This window comes from Nuphar pumila, chromosome 15, assembly GCF_984573655.1.
Source record: "Nuphar pumila chromosome 15, dmNupPumi1.hap1.1, whole genome shotgun sequence".
Taxonomy (NCBI): Eukaryota; Viridiplantae; Streptophyta; class Magnoliopsida; order Nymphaeales; family Nymphaeaceae; genus Nuphar; species Nuphar pumila.
Genome location: NC_143263.1, coordinates 23,968,431 through 23,993,816, shown reverse-complemented (window position 1 = coordinate 23,993,816; position 25,386 = coordinate 23,968,431). Strand labels below are relative to the sequence as shown.

The 25,386-nt window shown below is 37.8% G+C and overlaps 2 protein-coding genes across 2 annotated transcripts; both read right to left on the bottom strand.

The window, feature by feature from the left end:
* Positions 1-1,694: 1,694 nt before the first annotated feature.
* Positions 1,695-11,959, bottom strand: LOC149814827 (protein SAWADEE HOMEODOMAIN HOMOLOG 2-like). Its single transcript, XM_089988644.1, has 9 exons — positions 11,795-11,959; positions 9,222-9,307; positions 9,045-9,090; positions 8,797-8,935; positions 6,109-6,172; positions 4,036-4,087; positions 2,363-2,506; positions 2,136-2,255; positions 1,695-1,929 (listed from the first exon to the last, which is right to left on the bottom strand). Exons 1-9 carry the CDS (start codon positions 11,825-11,827, stop codon positions 1,858-1,860), a joined length of 756 nt encoding a protein of 251 aa, XP_089844770.1. The 5' UTR covers positions 11,828-11,959; the 3' UTR covers positions 1,695-1,857.
* A 7,103-nt stretch (positions 11,960-19,062) lies between these two features.
* On the bottom strand, positions 19,063-20,433 carry LOC149814826 (uncharacterized). The gene is made up of 2 exons (XM_089990043.1): positions 20,186-20,433; positions 19,063-19,361 (listed from the first exon to the last, which is right to left on the bottom strand). The coding sequence occupies exons 1-2, from the start codon at positions 20,405-20,407 to the stop codon at positions 19,275-19,277; spliced, it is 309 nt and encodes a 102-aa protein (XP_089846169.1). The 5' UTR covers positions 20,408-20,433; the 3' UTR covers positions 19,063-19,274.
* Positions 20,434-25,386: the final 4,953 nt, after the last annotated feature.

Below are 25,386 nucleotides of genomic sequence, written 5' to 3'. Positions count from 1 at the left end.
GTCCCTCATTTTTCCTCGTCATTTAGGGGGCATTTGAATTGGTGGAACGCACCGTACTTGGGATGCCTGCTGCGTGGTGCCCATGCAAACATGGTGCAGTGCTGGCACTGCTTGAAGCATCCTGTGGACACGGTGTTTCACCGTCCCATGATGTTTTGCCCCTCCCTGCATAACATCATGGAACGGACATAGGTGCACAAGTTGAAAAAAAAGGGGAGTCGAAGGGGTAGGGGTATACTAGACTGCCTGAAGCGTGCAGCCCATGTGTGCTCATGCAAAAGCAGGGCAGCGCGGACACTGCTGGAGGGTGTTTCACCGCCCCATGATGTTTTGCCCTTCTCCACGGAACATCATGGTATAGTCACAAATATCACCGAGATTTTGAAAATCTTGTGATATTAGGAAAATGAATTATTCTTGATAATATCACGAGATTTTGATATTCTCGTTATTCAATCGTAAACCATTTGCTCAAAAGCGTTACTTCAAAAATCACACCCCAAGAAAAGGTGCCGCTCACCTTAATTTAATATAAGAGGCACATTTGACTATGCCCATTTAAACAAAGCACTTGTCGGTGAGGAATGACAGTACTCTCTCTCACACAGTGGGCCCTAATTCGATTTTAGGGTTAAGAATTGTTAAAATAATCAAATTTTGTATAGATTTTAGGTTTTTTGTTTTTTAATGGTTATTTTTTAAATTCATTTTGTGATGCATGTTAAATTCAATTTTTTTTGTATAATTAGATTTTTAGGGTTTTATATTTTAATTTTAATTTTAATTTTATTTTTTATAATTTATTGAATAAATTCAACTTTTTTGGGTATGCTTAATTTTTAAAGAAATTTATATTTTAATCCCTATTATCATAATTTACTGAGTAAATGCTTGCTAAATCTATTTTTTAAGATATGATTAGATTTTAAGGTTTTTGTAATTTATTGGCATGTTAAAACCTACTTTCTTTTATAGATATGCTTTAGATTGTGTTTTGTATTTAAATCTCTATATTTTTGTAATTTATTCAGTAGATATAAAATAATTTTTTATGAATTTTGTATTTTAATTCTTAATTTTATAATTTATTAAGTATATTTTAATATTTATTTTTATAATTTATTGAATGAATGCATGCTAATCTTTCTTTTTATACTTAAAATATGATTTTTTAAAATCAAAATACCCAAATTTTAAACATATGAGTTGCCTGCGCACAGCACATGGACAGTAGTGTTCTATTGTGGTTAGATGCAAACATTAAGCAAGGACTGTCCTGAACATGGTGACCTTGTCCAGCGCTATTCAAGATTCAAGCGCCCCCCTAGCATTCACATAGGGGCGCTCGTCTGGCCCAGCAAAGAAATGTTTTTTCCCCGTGTTTCTAGACCATAATCAATTGTTTCATATTTAATCTACAGCTGGAAAATAGAATCATAAAAACAATCATCATCATCAGGCTTTACATGTGGTCATCCTTTAAAATCCTGTTTCTCCAAAAATCAGAAAATCTAAATGTGCAACAAAAAGTGGACTGGGCACTATCTTTATCATACATGCAAGGTAAACAAGCACCAAGCCCCTGCAATCGATAGCCCATGATTAAAATTTCAAATGGCAAAAACGGACCATTTGGACGCCGAAATCACTATCACATTTTCTGATCCGTGTATTTGGTAAAAACTACTCACGAGAAGCAATAATTTTCTCCGTACATTAATTACGGGAAGTTAACGGCAGAAAGCAAAAAGTTCCGCAACAAAATACAGGCATGGAGCGGAAACCCTCAAGGGGAAAATGAAACAACATAATTGTAAAGGCTTGACAACAAAATGTGTAGTAGATCGAAGTGAATGATCAGTTCGGCACCAGGTCTGGATCATTGGGAAGTGCAGGACGGCTACATAATCTTCTCAGGGAAACTGTCTCCTGCCATTGGAAAGAATACTAGCTCCAAGTCACATAATGTAAAAAAAGGTTTTGAGTGCAATTCTGATTGGGAATGTGGTCGCCTTTCCCATTTATGACTGCTAACCCAACATGAAAAAATAACAGCAGCAGCAACAATGCAGCAAAAACGAGTTGGAAAAATTGAAGTCCAGTCTGTCATTTATTCCAAGTGCAAAAATTGTTACCGTTGCTTTGTCATGGACGTAGTGAACCAGGAAACGGCATCTGCAGCCCCTTATATCATGACGTTTCCTTTCAATTTTCACAACATGGGCATCAAAGTAGACAGCTTGCTCTCTCCCCTCCTAAAAATATTTAGTAGAATCGAAAAAAAGTTAAGATTTAGTGGAACAGAAAACATTTACAGTAGAACTTTTCTCTTGTTCACTTTATTCTGTTCTGAAAAACTTACCCGAAAACAGAGGACATGATCCCCAGGCTTAACTTTCATACATTCAGAAGGTTCTAATGGAAGTGAACGCTGCCGGACAGCTCTTTTGACATTGACCCACTCATCCTCCACAGCACCAAATCCAGCAAATCTTACACGTACTTCCTGCAACATAGATGCATATATTACACAAGTTTGTTGACAGGTAATCAGTTAGCAAGATATCAAGCTATCACAACCATTAAATACAATATCTATTTTTCAGCAACAAACAGATTACCAGTCAACAGAAAAATGCAACCCTCACACAAATTCACAGTCAAATGGTGTCATACAACTCAAATGTCGGGCATCCTAAGGTCTTAGAACTGGAAGGCTTTGGTGGCTAACATTACAGGTAAAACCTAGACGATATGACAGTTTATTTTCAACAGTTGAGTTTCAACTTTTTGCTTTTTCTTTACTGTAGAAAGATATCAAGTTATATCATTGCAAACTGTTTTAGCTCAAGTATGCATGGAGCTTAGAGCCAAGCATACGAGCACAGCCATATGATTTTAAATATCAAAGGAACTTTTTGCAGAAGAATTATCACTTTCACCTAGTGTTGTTGAAAGCGAGCCTCGTCGCAAGGCAAGGGGCTTTTTGAAGTCTCCTTTCTATGTAGGTCAAAGGCCTCATTTGACAATAAAAAATAAAAAAAAACAAGAGGGTGGGTGGGCCCCCTTTCGTCTCTTTGCTCCCCGGCATCACCACCGATGGCATCCACCACCAGCGGCACTCTCTCTCTCCCTCTTCTTCGTCTCTTCTTCCCTCTCTTTTTTCTTCTTCCTTTGTTCTTCTTTCCTCCTTTTCTTCCCTCCTTCCTCTGTTCTTCTTCTTCTTTTAATTACATGTACATGTGTCAGTGTAATGTGATTATGTTCTTCATAGGACTATGGGCACTTGCCTCTGTTTTTTGTCCTTTATTTGCATTTGTGAATGTTGTAACACTTTCATTTTGGAGAGTCTTGGACAAATACATTAACTTTTAGTTTGTTAATGCTAATATGCATTATATGGTGATGACATGATGTTGAACAATTTAATTGTTAGTGATTTTGTTAATTAAATTTTCATTGAATGCTCATATTTTATTTGTTAGATAATTAGATAGATCAAGTTGTTGCATTAATGTTACTTTTATATGCCATTCTTATATTTTTCGATATTTATTTGATATTTCTTATTGTTTATTTGTTGTTGATTCATGCATAAAGCATTTTTTATTTATTTGTATTTTAGATATTTTTTAAAAGTTTTAAAAAATATATTTTTGAGGCTTACGCTTTATGCCTTGAAGCTTACACCTCGCTTCATGTTTTGGTGGAACGATTCACTTCACCTCAATGCTTTTCACAACATTGCTTTCTCCAACTGATCCTATTTTGGCATCTGATGAGCATAGTCCTGATACCATGAAATCCACAAAGAAAGCAGATCATGAATCCACTTGCTTCTATCTTTTACTGTGCATAAAGTAAAATGCTACACTAACTTGGGTGGTCAGGCTGATTTTGGGCCTAGTCATTACAAGTTCCCCAACTCATTGAGTCAAATAAAGTTTTGAAGCCAACACGACCAGCCTCTGTGTTGGTCAAGATATAAGCATTAAATGTAGTTCACAAAAAAAAAGTTATGATAAAACTCCTTACAGGTTCACCAGAATCAAGCATTCTGTGTGCAAGGAACATTGCTACATCATACCTGCCAAACCAATGATAGGATAATCACAGAAATGTCTGAAGCACAACCTAAAGCAAAAACTCTTCCAACATAGTAGGAACGCCTTTAGCAATAATATATATGTATCTCTTCAGCAAACATACATGAGAAAGAGAACTATGCATGGCTGACTTTGCAAAATAGGATACTTAGGATGTAAGTTTTATGAATAACACACAAACACAGGACCATCTAGAATGCCTTACTGACACTGGCAGAAGACATGCAACAGTACCTAATGTTTGTACAATGACAGGAAGATGGCAATTTCTGAACTAGCAAAGAGAATTCAGCAGAGGTATGTGGAAGTGACTTACAACAAAGTCAGTTTCCATTTTCTTTCTTGAAGCAGCAGATACAGTGATAACAGAGAATATCCACATATTACTATGATTTCATACATTTAAAGTGTCTTTTTTTTACCCATGTGAAATAGAAGATCCTGCTTCCTAGAAAATTTCTTAAGAGAAAAGACAATAGATTCTCTCAAGCTATTTGCCAATTTACCCCCAAAGTGTTTGTTTGGTTGAAGCAAATGACACCCAAAGAGTTAGTTTGGTTTAAGCAAATGACACCAAATTTAGTTACCACCACCAACTTCTGTTATTTATCTACTAAAATGGCTATTGTAGCCATTCTCCTTTCTGAAATGAGAGCCTAGTTATTAGGAAACCTGCACTGCCCTCATTAAATCCAGACCCATTTTCAAGCATGCTCAAGTCCATAACCATTCTATTTTTATGACTATGCAAAGGGTCTGTTGGAGTAGGGATAAATACTCACAAAAAATTCACGTTATATGGGCAAGACAATGCTTCTAACTAACAATGCATTTGCTATAAGGGTAAAATAGTAATTTTGAACCATGGGTTGGTGCATCCAGGGTCAAACTTACTTTTAATAGGGCAGCTAGATTGGACTTCTAAAGGGTAACATAATAATTTTAATCATGAGGAAAAGCACCTATGTGTGTGCAATTCAATTGATACAACAGTAAAATGGTAACTTCAACATGAGTTAGTGTTAACCCAAGGACAATCTAATGACAGTTTATGCATGGGGGTGTTCGATTAACAATAACAAAACTTTGGGGGAAAATTGAAAACCCCAAACTTTTGCTGTGCACATGAATTATACAAAAAAATTTGGTGGGCATTTGAAAATTTCCCAAAGCAATATTAAAAGCAACTCTGTTAGAGATGAAAAGAAATGAAAAAGTATCACCCTATGTCACATGGTACGGGTACGGGTATGGGGACACGACTATATATATATACCCAATCCATCTTATATATATATATATTTATAAAATGTGAAATATGTTGGGTTCTTTTTCTTTCTCTCTCCAACATGGACAGAAGAAGAAGAGGAAGGAGAAGCCAGGTACGCTTCCCCCCTCCTCCTCCTTTCTTTCTCTCCACCACTTTCTTCCTCCTCCGTTTCTTCTTCTTCCTCTCTCTCTCGTCCTCCTTCATTTCTTCTCCCTCACTCTCTCTCTCGTTCCTTCTTCTTCTCTCTCTCTCTCTCTCTCTCTCTCTCTCTCTGGGAAATAGAGAGGGGGGAAACTAGAGAGAGAGAAGCAGGGAAACGAGAGAGAGGGAGGGGAGAGAAGAGGGAAATAGAGAGAGGGGTCAAAAACCCTTAAAAAAAGATTTGGGTCGAGTATAGGTTGGACCCGACCCAGGGTGTACCCACACTGAATCTCGAATCCGTACATGGGTACGGGGCCAATGGCGTGTCTGTGTGACATAGGTATCACCTTAGTACCTTACTTTGGTTTTTACTTTCGTATAAATGTCCATAAGCATGTAAGAAATGGAAAACTGAGCGTGTTTATGAAGGTTTAGATCATTCAAATGAAATGACCTCTTTTCATGCACAAAATTAACTCTTATGCCATAAAAAAGAATGCCACAAACATATGGGAAAGAAATCAACAGGAAGAAATGGGGAGTTTGTACGATAATCTCATTCTTTCCACTCCAAAAGATGTGGATTCTTACCATGCACCATCTTTTGCAGACCTAGCCTCGAACTCTAACTCAGATAGATCTGGAGTCTTCTTACCTATGGAAGAATAATATATAAATATGAATAGTTGATGCCCCAAAAACATCATGGTATATGACAAACACCAAGCATTATAAGAATAAAAAAGGTTTTGAATGAATAATGAGCACATATTAGTCATGAAGGAGTTCTAATAGAAACCCTGCCATGTGCATTGTTCATTGTTTATCTTAATTGAAAGCAAGAATACCAAATACATATTTTAACAGGTACAGCCATGAGAAAGAGTTGTTGGGTTGAGATCAGAAAAGCAATAAAAAGTACAAGCAGCTAGAGAAAGGTTGAATCTTTAGAAGATATCTTCTCATATTACACGTAAGATGATACAGAAATAACAAAAGAATACAAAAGATCACAGGATCGAGCCTGCTTAGTGGTGACCCATGTAGCCAAAACCATGTGGCACCATAGGTCACGGGATGAGCAGCAAAGGATAAAAAAAAGAATCCAAAAAGAAAAGCATAAACTGCACGCTATAGCAAGCTCTACAAGTGTGTGAGGTTAATCAGACAAAATGACGTCTGCATCAACCAGTTAGTAAGACATCTTATCTGAAGTTAATTGCAAGGACAAAAACAGGTGGAACCTACAGCCTTGAAAGTTGAGATTCAATGGTGAGAGATTTGCAGAGGTAACATTGTAGTGCTAACATGGATGAGGGTTTACCAGAGTCTCTACTTCTAGCCTCAAACACAACTCATGAACCAGCATACCTTAGCATAACATGGTCTGTATAGTTCAAATGATCCTAAAGCAGCATACCAGGGTCTTTGACCAGCAATCTGCAATCCAATACACAACGTGTCGTAATGGTTGAAATTTCCTTGACAGTTCAGAAGAATTTCCTATGCTTCCATATTTTGTCCAAGTGAGATGGCATTGCCAAATAACATTACATTTCCTTCATACACTTTAGTATTTCTTGCAAAGATAACACACTTTCCACAGGTACTCTTCAGCTGCAATGTTAGGTCCTAGAGATTCTTTGGATGAGATTCATGAAGCATGCAATTCTAAATCTCTAAAACTGTAATTCAAACAATCAAGATCTGACCACCACCAGATGTAGTTTACAATATTAGCACACACTAGTCACAGACTGTTTGTCCTGTAGAATGGGTTAACCACTATATACCTACGAGATAAGTCACACGGACTTGCCAAATGCTACACCCACGTCGACCCGATGCGGGTGCGGCAAAATTCACGTTTTGCCGCACCGGGTGTGGTCAATAGTTTGTGTGGTCAACCCACACTCAGAGTTATCTTTATCCAAAATAGACTTGGTCAACTTTGATCGAGTATATTTTGTTCCATTTAAAAAAAAGGGGGGGGGGGGTGTCAGGGCACGACTCCTCCTTTTCTGATGGTGGTGATGGCCCGACTCCTCTTGTCCTCCTCTTCCGACAGCAGCGACAACCTGACTCCTCTTCCGACGACGACGACAACCTGACTCCTCTTCCGATGGCGACGACAACCCGACTCTCCTCTTCTAACAGCGACGACAACTCTCTCTCCCTCTCTCTCTCTTTGTTCCTCCTCTCTTTCTTGTTCTTTCTCTCTCTTTCTTCTTCTTCCTTCTCCTCCCCTCGTTGGCGCAAGGACCGAACCCAAGCATGCTATTTAGCATAGCTATAATATATTTAGGTTGATTTAATTGTGGTGTTATTTTTTATTGATAAGGAATAACAATTGTAGATTGTTAATTTGATTTATTGCATGAATTTATGCATGATGAATTGATGATATGATAATTGTTTTTATTTCATTAGTGTTATCTTAAAACTGTTAAAAATTATATATATCCTCCCGGCACCCCCACACCCAAGTTTTTTTTAAAGTACCGCATCGCCGCATTCACACCCATATCCGCACCCGCACCCATGTGACATAGCCTACAGTATGCAACATCAGTGGCTTCCTGAAAACAAAATCTGCATATTATCCAAGATCCTATCTATAAAAAGATGCCTAGAATGTCTTTATGATACATCTTTTTGACATCTTTCTTGCAGGAAGCTGGCATCCCAATAAATAAACAAACATAAGAGAAAAAAGTTGTGCGAAAGAAAAAAAAAAGGTCTGGCTTTGACCTTGTTCATCTTATTCTCATCTCACAGAGCAAAAGAAACTTCCCAAGGAATGTAATTTTTTAACATTAACGACCTTTCTGTCACTAAGATGAAAGCAACTTACATAACTAGACAACCTATTCAACGAAGATAAGTCCAGCTCTAGGGAATGTTGGCCCAAAATGATGGGCATGCTTTTCTAGATTATATTCTACAGAAACACCTTTTGGCAAATCTTGAGATGCATACACTTGCTCTAAGAATGACTAGATGTTTTACCATCAAAAGCATAAAAGAAGTGCAATGCAAATGCAAGCAAGGGATGCATTCAGATGTTGAGGAAAGACATAAACTTTGCCATCTTCGCATGCTCTTCCAACACAAAAGCAATTTGCATTTACATTTTCTAAATGCCAATTGAACAGTTTTCACTAGACATTTTTCCCAAAAACCTTTATGTTTCTTATGATCTAGGTACAGAGTTTCAAGTCATGTAGTAGCAGAAATAGCTTTCAAGTGCTAATGTTGAAACTTGGAAAATATACGCACCTATATGCACAATAGCAGAAGTTTCCACATTGTTCTCAGAGCAGGTATGGGGAACAGAATTCTCTTCAATTAACACAAGGGGAAAGGGAGCATCTTTTGCTTTATCAGTTTGTTGCTTATTTTCGAACCAATTTTGCACCTTATGCATGACATGTGTCCAAGAAAAAGAAACAAAAAAAATGATATGGAGTTGGCACATCATAAACATATTTTGAATCATAGGCCAGGTCAACAAGACAACAACAGACCTGTTTCCAGTGTATTGTTGCCTTTCCAGCACGATCTGAAGAAAGACTGCAAAAGCAATGTAATTTTAGGCATGTAATTAGTGGAGATGTTTAATAGACTATCAACAATAAAGCTTTTGAACTTGATCCAAGTTCTATGACAAAAATGCCATTTTGAGATCAAGACAGAGAGCATACTTGAATTTTTCCATCAGTGATTGATAAAAGTTACAATCCAAAGGCCTCCCTCCAGCATCATGAAACAACTTCTCCATTTGCTCAATCTGAAAAGAAGCGAAATAAGAAAAGGAACAAAATTATTAAGAAATGGTTCTGTTGTCAGAGTAGCTCAATTGGAGCCAACATATTGAATTTCAGTTTTTAATGTGATTTAGTTGCTCCTTTCCTTCCGCATGTTCTTTATGGTAGTTCTGTTGTGTGCATGTTTACTTGGTAGTTGTTTTTTAATATAATATTGGTCTGTTAATTTGGAATTGCTCTTCTTCTATGCCATTAAAAATTTAACAGATGGGTTCCCATTTGGTCGTTTTCCCCCCTTGCTTGATAAAGTCTCTATATGGTGTTCTATTTAATTATCTGATGGCATCTGTCTTAGCAGATAGACTGTGATATGTGCAGAGCATATTCCTGTATTGGACACACATATTTATTTGCTAGATTAGATGGACAGTTCAATCTAAGGACTTGAAAAAATGGAAGAAAAGAACTGAGTTAGGATGGAATACCATTTTATTTTCACTGTGAAGTACTATGTAGGATTTGGGGGAATTGATCTTTCAAATGTTATTATAAAGAACTTTAGCATTTGATAGGAAAATATTCTCACACAATCACAAGGTTTGTTGCACCCTATGTCACATGGGTGAGGGTGCGGGGCTGCGGCAAAAAAATATATATATATATATATATATATATATATATATATATATATATATATATATAGTCCAAAAGTTGGACATAAATGACCCTGGGTGTGTTGACTGCACCCAGGGTCAGGTTGACTGCATCGGGTGCGGGTGCGACGCGGTTGCGGCACCTAGTTGGTGAGTCCCTGTGACATAGGTTGCACCCTATAACTACAATTGTCCGGGTAACACAGCAGTAATTTCTGATCTGGTATTCAGTAACCTAAATCATCAAAAAGGATTTTACTAGCAGATTGTATCAGCTGGTTTATCACCAAAATCTCTGTATTTAATTGTCTTGGTCCCTAGAAAACTAAAGGCCAGTGTCCACAATGCAGTTCATGAATCAGAAACTGCATAGGAACCGAGAATGCTATAATACCAGTAACACAGCAAGAATGTGAGGCAACCAAGAATACTTGTTTGTGCATGAGTCCATGTCTTGGTCATGGTCATGATATCATTTACATGTGACATACCAAATACTCCAAAGCACAAGGTTGCAACTCAAAAAGCTGTCATCTATGGTCCACTCATTACATTTACTAATCAAGCTGTATAATTGTATCAACATAGACTGACGACTGAAGTAGCGAGCAGCAATAAGCAAATATGGGGGAAGTATACATGATTTGCTTACATGAAATCATGTACAAAATTTCAATCACATAGTCCATTGGCAATGCAATCGCAAAATGTGTCCAACAAATCAGAGAGATGCAACACTCTGTTGTTTGTAACGTATTCAAGTCGTTTTCTGGTGCATGCATGCATCTCTTAAAAGCAATGTTTTTCTTTAACAGGATCCATTAGATTGAATTGATGATTGACTTAGATCCTCCAGTTCATTTTGAAAGCTTACCCAAAAATTCAAATTACGTAGATTTCTGGCATCAGCAGTTCAGTGATTCCATTAATTGAAGATCATTACATAAACGCATCTCACTGTGAGGCACCATCCCTGCCCCAAATCAAGATTTCTAATACTATAAGATGATGTTTGAACGCACCAACTAATCCAAAAAGGAGAGAGTTTAAGTATAAATATTGCATTATGCTCCATAGTTCAAAATCTCAACTTGTCCCACTTTTTCAGATACATGATCCCATTTACAGATACCAATTTTTCACAAAACGATAAGTTGGGATATTGCATTACAGCCCAGGATGCGATATCCCAACTTATCCCATTTTTGTGGATAACTGGGAGCATCAACGGCACCAAATCCGGATAAGTGGGGCATAAGTAGGTACATTGCAGTATGTTCCAGACTGCAGCATCCTAATTCATCACACTTTTTAAGATAAAAGGACTGCATTTACAGCATGGTAAACTTTCTCTCGCTTAATCGGTGTTTGGACGCACCCACTTTTCAAGAAAAAAAAAGAGGGACAAGTTGGGATTTTAGCATTAACACAAAACAAAATCCCACATTCAGGGACAAGTTGAAGCATCCAAAGACCGCCTTCGGAACGCGCCAAAGATATGCACTTCATCTTCCGAAAGACTAGGGTTTCACAGAGCCCATCGATTGAAACAAACAAGAACCCGATGACCAAAAAAAAAAAAATCCGAACCCCAACAATGAACAAACTCGCGAAATCGAAAAAACAACAAAAAACAAACTTTAACGAAAACGATCGACAAGAACCAAACAGGAAGAAGAGAAAACAATAAGGAAAAAGAAACTCCGTCGGAATTCCGATTCCTTGAAAGATGAAAAAAACGAAAAAGTGAATCTCCAAACCATCCTCACTCTTGTACAAGATTGACAAGGGAAAAGAACGGAAGAAGCAAGGGGTGGAGCGGAAAAGATGGAGGGTAGAATCAGAAACTCAAAGTACCTCCGAGGTCGTAAACAAGGATTTCTGCCCCATCTCCCCGAGACGACGGAAACAAACAAGGGAGAAGCCTTACTCAGGGCGCCACTATCGTTTTCGCCCGGAGCAACCTGAGAGAGAAAATGGGATGGGAGTTTCCAAAAGTATCTCTCTCTCTCTCTCTCTCTTCGGTGCTCTGTTTCAAGGAGAACTTTCCCCAAATAGGGGCTCGTATGTATGGTCTATTTACTATGCACTCCTCTAAAGCAAAAAAAATGCTGATTGCCCAATGAATCACGTTGCAAAGAAGTTCTTGCATTTCCTTTTCACGCCGTGTAAAGATTCAATACACACACGACATGACATGACTGAAATCTATTGTCTTAATCCTTTTATTATTATAATCCTTTTTATTTAGGATGAAGAAACCGTCGCTAATAGTTTGGACATCCTGATGCAGGCACGGTGACAAAATTTTTAAAAAACGGCAAAATATGGGCAGCCAAACACTCGTGAGAAATAAAATTGTTTGAAAGAACTGGTTTTTTAGCAGCAATAAAAAAAAATACAAATACAAATTATTTAAAAAATAAAAAATACATGTTTTTTTTACAGTAAATAGCTGATAAAAACATAATTGTCTTGTTTAAAACAAGATATTTATGTTTCTACAAAAATTTGTGATATTTTTGAATTTTTTTAGAGAATTTAAAGTTTAAACCTTTCAGGTAATTTCTCGTGATATTCTCAAGAGTTTTTCCATAAATCTCTCGATATTTGTGGCATTGGTTATAGGCAGAGAGGTATCAAGCTGATCATCGATATGAATGGGTATCTGCTATGTAAAGCTCCACCAGTACTCTCTCCACAGTCACTAGATTCATTTCTCAGTTGGCTTAGGCCTTGCAACAAAGCACCCACGTTAAGCTCTCAACCTCTTTCAACTTGGAGGTCTTTAGCTCTGTAGTTGTAGTCAGGTGTTAGAAGTCTTTGAATTATTTTACATATTAGACGTGTTTATAAAGTAACCTTTTTTGGTTCTCATAAAAACAAGTAAAAATATATTAATATCAATGTTGTGAAAAGCGTTGAGGGAGGCACTCCACAAAAAACTGAGGCGAGGGGTAAAGGGTAAGCCTCAATTTTTTTTTTGAAAACTTAAAAAAAAATTATGATGAAGCAACATACAATAAAAAATAAAAAATCTTAAATAAATAATAAAAAATATAAGATTAACATGTAAAAGTAGCTGAGAAACTGATTATATAACTTAGAAACAAATTATATAGCTGTGAAAAAAACTACACAGCATAACAGGATTAAAAAAATTATAACAAAAAAACTAATTATACAACTGAGAATTAAAAAAACTATAAAAAAGTAACTAAAAAACTGATTATATAATTGAGAAACTAAAAAAACTTATTATTATTATGAATGCCTTGAGGCATAGAGGGTCTCTCCTCAAGGTGAGGTGAGACTTAAAAGGCACGCTTTTAACAACACTAATTAATATACAACGATAACAACACTAAGGTACGGAGTTGCGTCAACTTAAGATATAGAAAAGGCTAAGGAACTGAGTAAGGGTTGTGGCTCGCACAACCAAGACATCGGTTCGAAACTGGTTTCATCTGCATTAAAATGCCTGTCCGTACGTCTTAGCTAATGACTTCTACATAGAACTGTAATATGTGAACAGGTTGTATTACAATGAATAATATATAACAGATTTGCCTTTTCTCTCAAAAAAAAAACAGAAGCTAATTGAAACTCTAGTTACACACCTACACACCCACATGCCATTTCAAACCAGGATTCTCTTACTACCCAGCCATCGAATTAAACCCTTCTCTGACCACTTTCTTTGGACTCTTCTCTTTACTTTCAATTTCAGCATAAAACCATTTTTTCTGAACTTTGATGTTTATCGTTGAACAGTCTATCATTCCTCTCTAACCGAACCAGTTTTTGTGTCGACAACCACCAAACTCTCCAAACAAACCTCCACTCCCCACCATGAAGCCAAAGATGTTCAACAATTAACACTCCCTCAGGAAAGTCTAAACTCCCCCAACCAATAGACAAATCATCACAAACCTGGTTCCTCGAGAAAATAATGAAAGAACACACACACCTTTTCTTCATGACATTGTCAAAGATTACACCTGCTTGCCAATTGATAGCCTTCCTTTTTCAACCAATTCTCAGTTTGCATTTTTACCATTAAGAATAAACCAACCTAACAATCATATTAAGCAGATTTTTAGAAAAATAAAAAAAAGGTGTTGAGATAATTGAGGAGATATGTGTATTTTTTGATGAAAGGCATCGGTTGAGTAGGATGGGTGAGTAACAATTTTTCTACCATCTTTGCAAGGGCCAAGCGAAGTAATGCTTATTTAACTGTAATGTCATTTTGAAATTGTTATAAAATAAGTAATTTTTATCACCAACGTCCTATGTTTTTTTTCTTTTATGTGATGTACGATATTGAAGTATAATAGAAGGGTAATTTAGTAAAGAGTAATTTACAAAAAATCTATCTAATTTATCACCTATACAAAAAGATGCTTAACGTTTGGTTATTTATGATTAGCCTGCTGATTTTATAGTTTATGTTTCAAAGACAGTTCGTCCTAAAATGATTCAATTAGCCTCTGTTTATTTAAACAAAAGTAATAAAAATGCACTCGTTTTTTTTCGGTTAACAAAAGACCATAAGATAACACAACACTCTGTTGTTTTATAAAAAAAATAACAAAATTGCTATTGTATGCCTCAACAGGTATTTTAAAGGTGTATAGATAGAATAGGCAATGGAACGTAATAATCCAAACATTAGGTGGGTTTTTGTAAATATCTGACACGTTAAGCATTCTTCTCTAAATTACTATTTAGTAAATCTCTTTTACGTAGAATGACACAATAGCAACCTCTTCACAAGCTGATATTTTCAAGCAGCCAATTATAGCCCCAGAAGGGGTTGGCTTGCTGGGTTGGGGCTCTGGCTAGGGATGCATAAAGAGCCGAGCTAGCTCAGGCTCAACTCGAACTCGTTCTAAAAAATAAATGAGCCGAGCTTGAACACAACTTCGGACTCGGTGTGGATAAAAGAGCCAAGTTTGATCAAGTCACTGAGCTAGATTAAGCTCAAAAGGCTCGCATAAGGTACATATGAAATATGTTTGCAAAGAAATTCTCAAGAATTATTGTTTCCAAAAGATGATGAGTCCAAATATCATGCCCTGTAACTTTTTTTTGTGTGCACTATTTTGAGAGATCAGGGATCGAATCTCACTTTTTCATGACCCTGGTAAAAATTTTTTGGAACAATAGTCAATCTCAGCTTGGCTCGAGCTCGGAACCAATCCAAGTCTGCCATAGCAAATTAGGATACTAACTCAGTAATGATAAAATATTATTAACTACGACCAGAGGTCTTAGTCAATGATGACTATTATATACGACCAGAGGCCGTAGCTAATGACAGTAGTCACTGATGACATCATTTTTTTTACATGTGCAGCTGAAAAATCTAGGACTAGTTCATAGTTATTCATATGACAAAATGCAATACAAACCAAATAAGAACTAAGAAAAACAAGAAGTCTCCAATATTTTAGAGCAATTGATACTTTTAGACTATTTAGCTCAAATAAAACTTATGCAGGAGGAACAATAAATCTCCAACATCAGTATATATCCTATATTCAAATGGTCATAAAATCCTATTTCAGTGTAAACAATATCATGATGAGATATTACTTTGATGTAACAATATAATTGAGTAAAACAGGCCAATGAATAAGTGCATTAGCAGAAAATTTAGCCGCAACTTGTTTACGGAAGAAAAGGGAATATCGCAGTCTTTCACAAAAGATAAACAAAAAAAAAAACAAATCCCCACTGTGCTGTCATGGCTACCACAGATTTTCAATGCCCCTAATCAAAACCCCTAACCAGATCGATAGGTTAGGGGTTTCTTTCTCTGTGGCCTTCTTGGAACCCTAGCACACAGAGAGAGAGAGAGAGAGAGAGAGAGAGACTCACTAAATGTCGAAAATGGTGATGAGAGTGACGAGAGGCGAGGCGAGAATGCGAGGTGAGGGGAGAGTCATGCATGCTCCGAGAGTTGAATGATTAGTAGAATGGGGATGGAAGCAAGAGACAAGGAGGGCTTGTATGCTTCGACACCATTGTCGCCGCTCTACAAAGAAAGAGAGAGAGAGAGAGAGAGTAGAGTTTGAGGAAGAACGAAAAAAGGAAAAAGGTGGAGAGGGTTTTTTTTACCTGCTCTGCAAAGTTTCGCGAGAGTGTTATGCTCATTTACTACAACTATATTCACTATGACTCGACCATAGTTAGTGGTTATTAAACATGGCACTATCCACTACGACCATTGGCCATAGTTAAATCTTATTTACTATGACTTTTTATCATTAACTACGGCCAACAACCATAGTTAATAGTATAAAATTTTGCAGTTCCCTCCCACTCTCTTTGTGTTCACTGACTATTAAAACCTCTAAAACTTTTGAAGTTGACAATTTAGAAGAAGGCTCGAAAGGTAGGTTCGAATTTTCAATGGATGAATATTGTAATTTGAGTCTGGTGAATTCAAGAGGAATGAACCTAAGATTTTTAGATCGTGGGACCTTAGGTACACGTGCCAGAGGTGTAGAACCATGCTGAACATGGCGGAGAAGAGGTTTGAGGTTTCTCATAGTTATGGATTGGGCAAAACAGTGAAAACCTGGTTAAACGGCTAAATCGAGTATGCACAGTCTGGACCTAGTAAGCGTTTCAGGTGTAGTTTTGGTCCAAAAATGAAAGGCTGTGGTCCAAGAGTTCTAGGGACATTCAAGAACGTGTGTGAGGGTCTGAGATATGACCTAAACATAAGGAGAGGTTGTTGATGGTCAGAAGTTAACCGTTTAAACAATTCAGGAGTTTCAGGCACCCAATAAGATGCAATTTTAGGTTTCGAGACCTAAGAAGTCAACACAAACTAATCTAAGGCTAATGAAGTGTAATAAAGGTACCTTGAGGTTTGTAGCAGACTGGGATGAAGTTTCTCATGTTTTAGAACTCAGATACACAATCTGCAACACGGATAGGCCACCTGACTCATTGGGAAGGAAAAATGCATAGGCTTGAGTGAAGGGACTAGACATTCATCCCTCGTATGATTGAAATGTTGGAGGGCTCATGGAGGACTAGAGGTCATGAAAAAAGAGGGAGAATAGAAAGATAAATGAGAAAGAGAGAAGAGAATTGAAAAAAAGTTCAATTCTTATTAAATTCAATAATGAAATAAGTTCCCTCAGACATCCTTATATAGAGAGAGCTGGGGTTGTCATAATTATCTAGTACTCCATCTAATTAGAAAAGTCAATAACTCATCTAAGTTTAGGATCTTACATAATTAAGAACTTTATACTAATTAATCAAACTAATTAAGGACTCTTAATTAAAAATAATTAATAAACTTCTAAAAGGGGGAGGGTGGGACGTCCTATTGGACTCTCTGAATTTATGCCTACTCATGTGGGACCTTTCTACTAATTGGCTTGTCTCCTAGTAATGCCATGTGTTCGGCATCTCCTCTTCATGACTAAGACTCTAAACAACTAGCTTTTCCTTAATTAGAAAAGCCACATTCGTTGCCATGTCATCACCCTAGGACCCACGCAATGTTGATCGACCCTCTCAGAGCTCTTAAGGTGGTGTCTGAATTCTGGGCAATAGATCTAGATCATCTTCTAAATTTTGGGTTCTAATAGACCACCACACTCTGCACCACTTTGCCTCCAAAGTGGAGACCACAACCCTATGAATAGCCACACCATTTGGGTCAGAGAGTATTGCCTATGCATCCTCCATCAAGTATTTGTGGATATGGCAATCGAAACATTCAACCCAATTAGTAGGAACATTGATGGCATTCAAGGAAAAAATCGGCTCTACCGCTTGGGCAGTGAATAAATATGCATAGTGGGTGCTCTGAGACAACTTCAATGGCCTTCTTGGTTGTACCTTCTTAGTTGTTGGAGGTTTGATGGCAACTAGTATGACCTCCTTTTCATTCTTACAGAATGACATCTCCATGGAAAAGAAGTTTTAAGCTAGTTCACCCAACATCTAAAGCCACTGCATATTGAAGATAATGTCCACACCATGGATGGGTAGGATGTATAGGTCTAACACATACTTTGGTCCTTGGAGCTGCATACATGCATCTGAGCAAACCTCCACACATTGAATGCATGATTCATTTTCAACTATAACATCAAAATTTAGGTGTTATTTAATTTTGCAACCCGATTTTCCAAACTACACCCTTAAGAAAGATGTTGTGGGTGTTCCACAGTGTCAACAAGCATGATCACCTCCTATCTGCCTTGCAAGCTAATTATCTGCATGTTATTGGGTGTAGTGGCACCCAAGGGTGCAAGGTAGGAGACCCCATGGCAAGGTCCCTCCTCGTCCAACAGATCTTCTTCTTTGGAGTCTGAATTTGCATTTATCATTGTAGTTGAAGCATAAACCTTTTTTAAGGTGGTCTTCATGTTGTGCACTCGTGATTCGTTGTTGCATTTTAGAAGTTGACGTGACCCCATTGGTTAGCTCTAGTTTGGGTGGTTCATCCGAAGAGCGATCACATAGATCAGTTGGCCGATTCGGCTTCTGCATCGCTTGGAGCCGGTGTTGCTTTTCTTCATGGAGCTTGGCCACCTTGTAAGACTCCTCCAGACTCCTCACGATTGTAGCTAGGACTTCTATAAGAAGGTCCTCATTCAGCTCACTGATGTAAGACCTGAGCAAGGTCTCATTGTCAACTTGGTGCCAAAGCTTGCAAAAATTCTCATTGCTTGAAATTTTTTGAGCTCTATATGGTGATTAACCAATACAGTGGGCCCAAGCCTCTCCATAATGCACTAAATAAACACTACAACAGAGCAGTAGATTAGCGACGACCACCTTCCGTCGCTAATCCGTCGCTAACCATGTTAGCGACGGATTAGCGACAACGCGGCGACAGTATGCTTACGTCGCGAATATTTCGACGCTAACTGGCGACAGAATAATTCCGTCGCCAAGTCCGTCGCTAATTGCGACGGAATAACGAGCGCTATATTCCGTCGCCAATCCGCCGGTACTAAACGGCGACCACAGCGTGGCGACGGATTTAATTCCGTCGCTAAGCCGTCGCTAGATTAATATGAATAGCGACGGAATCATCCGTCGCTAATCCGTCGCAAAAACGAAAAAAAATAAAAAAAAATTTATTTAAAAATTAATTACGGAGAACTGTACAATTTATATTTCCTGTACAATTTATATTTCCTGTAAATAAAAAACAAACCACACAAAAAAATTCATATAACAAGTATCTATAATAATTAATCGTTCCACCTTAAAACTAAGAAGTTTAATTATTTACAATTCAACAATTACAATTAGGAAAAATAAAAAAATAGAACTTCTTCAACACAGTCCTCTAATCATCGCCAAGATTTTGTGCGTCTTCTTGTTCATTGTCTTTATCTGTCCCTTCAGCTCCACTACCCTGATTATCGCTAGCAGCCTACACAAGAAAAGAACAGTCAGTATTGATAAACAAAATATAATGAAATAAATTACACACTATATGTGATTCTATCATGTGCTCATGTGTGATCTAAGGCAATAAAAAAACTCTATATGTGATTCTATCATGCTCATATGTGTGCTAAGGCAGTCAAAAAATTGAATATGTGATTATAGCATGTTCATATGTGTTCTAAGGCATATAAAAAAACTCTATATGTGATTCTACCATGCTCAGATGTGCTTTAAGGCAGGCAAAAAACTATATATGTGATTCGATCATGCTCGTATGTGTGCTAAGGCAGTAAAAAAATTGAATATGTGAATATAGCATGCTCATATGTGCTCTAAGGCAGGCAAAGCCAAAAATTTTATATGTGATTCTATCATAAATGATATATAACATGTTCATATGTGTTCTAAGGCAGTTAAAAAACTCTATATGTTATTATAGCATGTTCATATGTGTGCTAAGGCAGTCAAAAAACAGAATATGTGATTATAATATGCTCATATGTGTTCTTAGGCAGTAAAAAAACTGAATATGTGATTATAGCATGCTTATGTGTTCTAATGCAATCAAAAAAACTTTATATGTGATTCTATCATGCTCATATGTGCTCTAAGACAGACAAAAAGTTAAATATATATATATATGTGATTCTATCATGCTCATATGTGTGCTAAGGCAGTAAAAAAATTGAATATGTGATTATAGCATGTTCATATGTGTTCTAAGGCATCTAGAAAAACTCTATATGTGATTCTACCATGCTCAGATGTGCTTTAAGATAGTCAAAAAAACTATATATGTGATTATACCTGAGAGGGACCTGGAATCGAATATCCCCTATCCTGAACAGCGGCCTTGATCTCATTTCGGAGAAAGGGGGCGACGGTGTATTGGAAGTAGTTATTCAGTGATTCATTAATGATCTCGCGTACATCATCACCGGAAAGAATAGTCGGCTGCTTGGAGCTTATGTCGGCGCAAGAAGTTGGTGAGCCGTAACTGGAAGAACCAATAACTGGTGAAGTGTTCATATTACTCCCAAACCCGAACACGCGACCTTTTTTGGGTTCACCTGCTGCAGTCACCCATGCTGTAGGATCAAATGATGGATGCTGAGTAGCGTCTTCACCATATCGCTCTACCATTTGTTGCTCATATGCCTCCTACAAAATAATGTTTAAAGTATTCATTAATAATTAATGATAACATTATGATGACTTGCATATATATTGCAATGATTATTAATAGAATTAATACATACCGTTGTCGTTCTCGCCTTCTCTGATACGAAGACTCCCGTGGTCTTCCGTTTATGTGTTTCTACAAACACATCCTTATATGGTACACTGCCTCCTTTTTCTGCTTCCTGCGAAGTTAAATGACAAAAGATTTAGTACACAAATTTGCAACTATACTTATAAAATTAATATTATATATTGATGAGTTACCATTTTCTTTAGGTGGCTCCCAAATGTCTTAGATCCACCTGTGTGTAGATGGGCTTCGGGCATCTTCGATCGATTTTGTGAAGCCTTCGCAGAGCGATTTTTAAATGCATCTCCCGCCCACATATCGCACATTTCATCCCAGTAATCTCTCCTGATAGTAATAGGACCATGGCCCTTCCACAGTAATGGATCATCTACTACGCCAGATGCTTTTTTTGCTGCAGTCTTCATAGTGTGCAGCATATCTGCAAATCGATTGGCAGCCACCTTCTGCCACACCTTCCTTGCATCATTTTCTTCCACCGTAGTTGCAAAGCGATTCGAAGCCTACAAATATTTTCAGAAAGTTAGTAGACATTGTTTAAATAAATTAAATATGAAACACATTAACTATGAGGAACAACTGTATACCATGAATGAGGACCACAATCTGTCTAATACCTCCTTTGGGTACTCTTTCCATTGAGCAACTGGTCCTGGTAGATGTTGAAGAAGTGAATTCCTAATCTCCCGTACTACTTCTTGTGGCTCAAACCTCGTGCTGCACATGAATTGTTACACAGTAAATATCAATATAAAATATTTAAAAGATATGCAATAATTGAAAACAAAATACTTACGGTCGATTATCGATATACACTATTCGAATGAGTCTTCTTGTGCCAGCCTGTGAAGACCCTGTTTCCTGTGTTGGCTGTTGACTTGTGTGATCAACTGGTGTAGGTGGGTCGTGTACAGGCGCAACATCATCTGTAAAAAAATACACACCAAGTTCTCAGAATGTGCATTTGAACTAATCAAGTATCTAATTAGTTATATGATATACCTATCACAGGAGCCCGTGAAGATGAAGGTTGAGCCTGGCTACTACTGGATGAGCGACCACTATAACCTCCACGAACCATATTCTAACAAATAACATATGTCATACAATACATTCAAATAATTCACATCAAGTATTACAATGCATTCAAGTCATTCACATCAAGCATTGCAATGCATTCAAATAATTCAAATCATTGACATCAAGTATTGCACTAATTCAAATCATTCGTTAATTGCATAAATTATAATACATTCAGATGAATTACAATGCATTCGAATCATTCGTATCAAGTATTACAATACATTGAAATAAATTTTTTAATCATTCACACCAAGTATTGCAATACAACTCACATCAAGTATTACAATGCATTTAAATAGAGGTTTGTAGTATAAGATTTTTTTCACTAGCTTGAGAATTCTTCCTCGTCACTAGTTTGACTTTCTTCTTCTTCTTCTTCTTCTTCTTCTTCTTCTTCTTCTTCTTCATTGTTTGCCCATCCACTTGGTACATCATTTGGATCACATTCCTCTATGAATGTTTCATCAGCCAATGGAGATATGACATGCATATCATGCGCAACATCGTGACCATAAGCGAAGTCACAGACATCATCTGATTGATAGTAATCACTGTCTTCAGCTAACTCATCTTCTTGTAACTGATCATACTCGGGGTATAGTTTGGATTTCACCTTGCAAACTGCCCACCATTCATTTCTATCTGACTTTTTTATACTCGGATATGAAGTATAATAAACTTGTTGAGCTTGCGAGGCTAATATGAATGGTTCATATGTTCCAAACCTGGATTTATGATTCACCTCCACAATGCCTGAAGCTTTGTCGAGTCTTGTTGCAGTTGGATCAAACCAATGACACTTGAATACCGTAACCCTGTTATTCATGCCTAAGTAAGTCAACTCCATTATTTCCTCTATAACACCGTAGTAATCATGTTCATTTTCACCGTAGCTGCTACCCTTGACACACACGCCACTATTTATCGTTGATTTGTTTATACCGTAGTCTTTTGTATGAAATCGATAACCATTTACGATATACCCGTTGTAGCATTGCACAACTTTGGTCGGACCATTTTCTAAATCACATATTTCTTGATCTTTAACATCACCATGGCGAACCTACGCACAGACATAAACAATTATTGTGATCACGATCAATTAAGTAACTTAGTGTTGTTTATAAGTACAAAATTTATGTTAGCTTCTTTACCAACTGTTTCAACCACTCCACAAACTTAGTTTCACGTTCTTTTTGTACTATCGACACCATCCATATATTCATGCGATAACTCATTGTCCACTATCCTACGGTACATCCATTCACGGTTTGCAGTCATTCTGTCGTATGATGTTACGAATAGTATCCTAACGAATTAAGAAAAAAACAATCAGAATGCGACGATGAAGAAAATATCAAATTTATCATGCAATATACTATGTCAAACAATAACAAAAATTTTGATGCATGCATTGATAACTTAATATTTTCATGTGCAAACTATTAATGACATGATACAATCATTTGAAGCATGCTTTTATTATAAAATTTCACATGGAAGTCAAAATCAAATTGAAAGTAACTACATGCAAGCATGGATACAATTACATCAAACATTGCAATACATCATAATCATTCATATCAAATAAATGGCAAACATGTACCTGCAGCAAACACACTTCAATATCTCACTAACTACTACCATGCTTAGCATGGACTCCTTACTCCAAAAATAAGAACACTTCCATATTTCTACATTAAAATCATGCTCAGCATGATCTCCGAACTCCAACAAAGCAGTCCTAGATATCAACAACTAAGTGAGTGTGTGAACAATAAAGTGCTGCATTCAATAAATTAAATAACATGTGATACGTTTGCATCACTTACTCACCACGGGTATTTACCCGATTTGCATTGTTTTTGTCATTTACTTACCACAGGTGGCCGAGCACGAGTTGGTTCCGTTGAAAAATCTGCACAAAAACAAAACAAATTAAGTAACAAACTAACTAATCAAGAAAACAAATTGAAGTAAAACTAACTACCAGTAGACATTAACAAACTAACAAATTGAACAACATGGACAACTTGTATATATACATTACAAAAAAAATTTCAACTTAAAATCCATATGGACAACATATATGCAAACTACACTTAAAACCATATGGACATCTTATATACACATATTACAATTTTTTTTTCAAGCTAATCACATGGACAACATAGGGATCACATAATAACTTTTTTTTTTTTTAAAAAGAGATCACATGGGCAGCATAGGTATCCATAACAAAAATTCTTTTCAAAACAGATCACATAGGCAACGTAGGTATCTCATAACAAATTTTTGTTAAACCCAGCCGAGTGGAAGAGAAAGAGATAGACTAAGAAGGTTGGAGGCCTTGTGCTCAGCCAAGCTCCCTTCCACAGCCCCTTTTCGCGTTTTTCTCTCAAGGTACGGGTATTTTCTTATGTGAAACGTTTGAGAAATCGGGTAGAGGTAGGATTTCCATGCATGTTTTGATGGAAATCCATGGCGAATCAGTGGATCTACGAATCCACTATGTTATATTGATATTTTTCCTTGTTTTTCATTTTTTTTTTCAAAAAGAAATCCATGGCACGATCGATGTGGTATGGGTGTCGGCTGACAGACCAGCCGAAGTCAAGCCGTGAACCCTCGTTGTTGGCCCATCCGAGTGATCGGCTGGGTATGATCCCTTTATTTCAAAAAAAAAAATCTTTTTATTCACGTTGGTGGCTGTTGGCTGGCTGGCAGCCAGCCGAGTAGCACTCGGCTGACTGCCAGCATGCTGGCAGGTGCGCCAGGCCCAGCACCCAGTCGGCTGGGTGCTAGGCGAGCCTATGACAGGGCCATAGCCGGCCCAGCCGGCCCAGCCGACAAAAATTCTTTTCAAAACAGGGAAGGGGGTTAAACCCCCTGCCGGAAAGGCAGTTCCGGCATGGGGGGTTGACCCCCTGCCGTGCCTTTACGGCAAGGGGGTCGACCCCCCATGCGTTTCCGGCAGGGGGTCGACCCCCCTTGCCGGAAACGCAGGGGGTCGACCCCCCCTGCCGAAAAGCACGGCAGGGGGTTAAACCCCCTCCGTTTCCGGCAGGGAAGGGGCGTACCCCCTGCGTTTAGAAGAAGAAGAAGAAGAAGAAGAAGAAGAAGAAGAAGAAGAAGAAGAAGAAGAAGAAGAAGAAGAAGAAGAAGAAGAAGAAGAAGAAGAAGAAGAAGAAGAAGAAGAAGAAGAAGAAGAAGAATATTACCTGCGCTTCGCCGGACGGTGGCGGGAGGTTGACGGGGAGCGGCAGCTGGCGAGCGCCAGCTGGCGAGCGGTGGACGGGGAGCGGCGGCTGGCGAGCGGCGGTGGCCGGACGGTGGCGAGAGCCGACGGGCGGCGGGAGGGAGCAATACAGCGAAACAGGGAAAAGAGAAAGAGGGATGGGATTAGGGATTTACGCGACATTTAGCGACGGCTTAGCGACAGCAAAATTCCGTCACGAAGCCGTCGCGAAACCCAAATACCAAAAAAGCGACGGAAAATATTCTGTCGCTACTCCGTCGCTAATTAGCGACGGAGTAGCGACGGCAGAGTTCCCTCTCTAAATCCGTCGCTAAAATGGTGTTCTTGTAATCAAAAGTAGCGACAAAAACATGCAGTCGCTAATCCGTCGCTAAGTAGCGACAGATTAGCGATAAA

What these genes read in the sequence shown, in the direction of transcription:
- LOC149814826 (XM_089990043.1), bottom strand. Translation starts at nt 20,407, where the DNA reads ATGAACACTTCACCAGTTATTGGTTCTTCCAGTTACGGCTCACCAACT. An exon ending in CGATTCCAGGTCCCTCTCAG is followed by an intron (nt 19,362 to 20,185) that starts GTATAATCACAT and finishes TTTCTTGTGTAG; the next exon opens with GCTGCTAGCGATAATCAGGG.
- LOC149814827 (XM_089988644.1), bottom strand. Translation starts at nt 11,827, where the DNA reads ATGGGGCAGAAATCCTTGTTTACGACCTCGGAG. An exon ending in TTCTGCTATTGTGCATATAG is followed by an intron (nt 6,173 to 8,796) that starts GTGCGTATATTT and finishes ATTCTTCCATAG; the next exon opens with GTAAGAAGACTCCAGATCTA. An exon ending in ATCATGTCCTCTGTTTTCGG is followed by an intron (nt 2,256 to 2,362) that starts GTAAGTTTTTCA and finishes AAATATTTTTAG; the next exon opens with GAGGGGAGAGAGCAAGCTGT.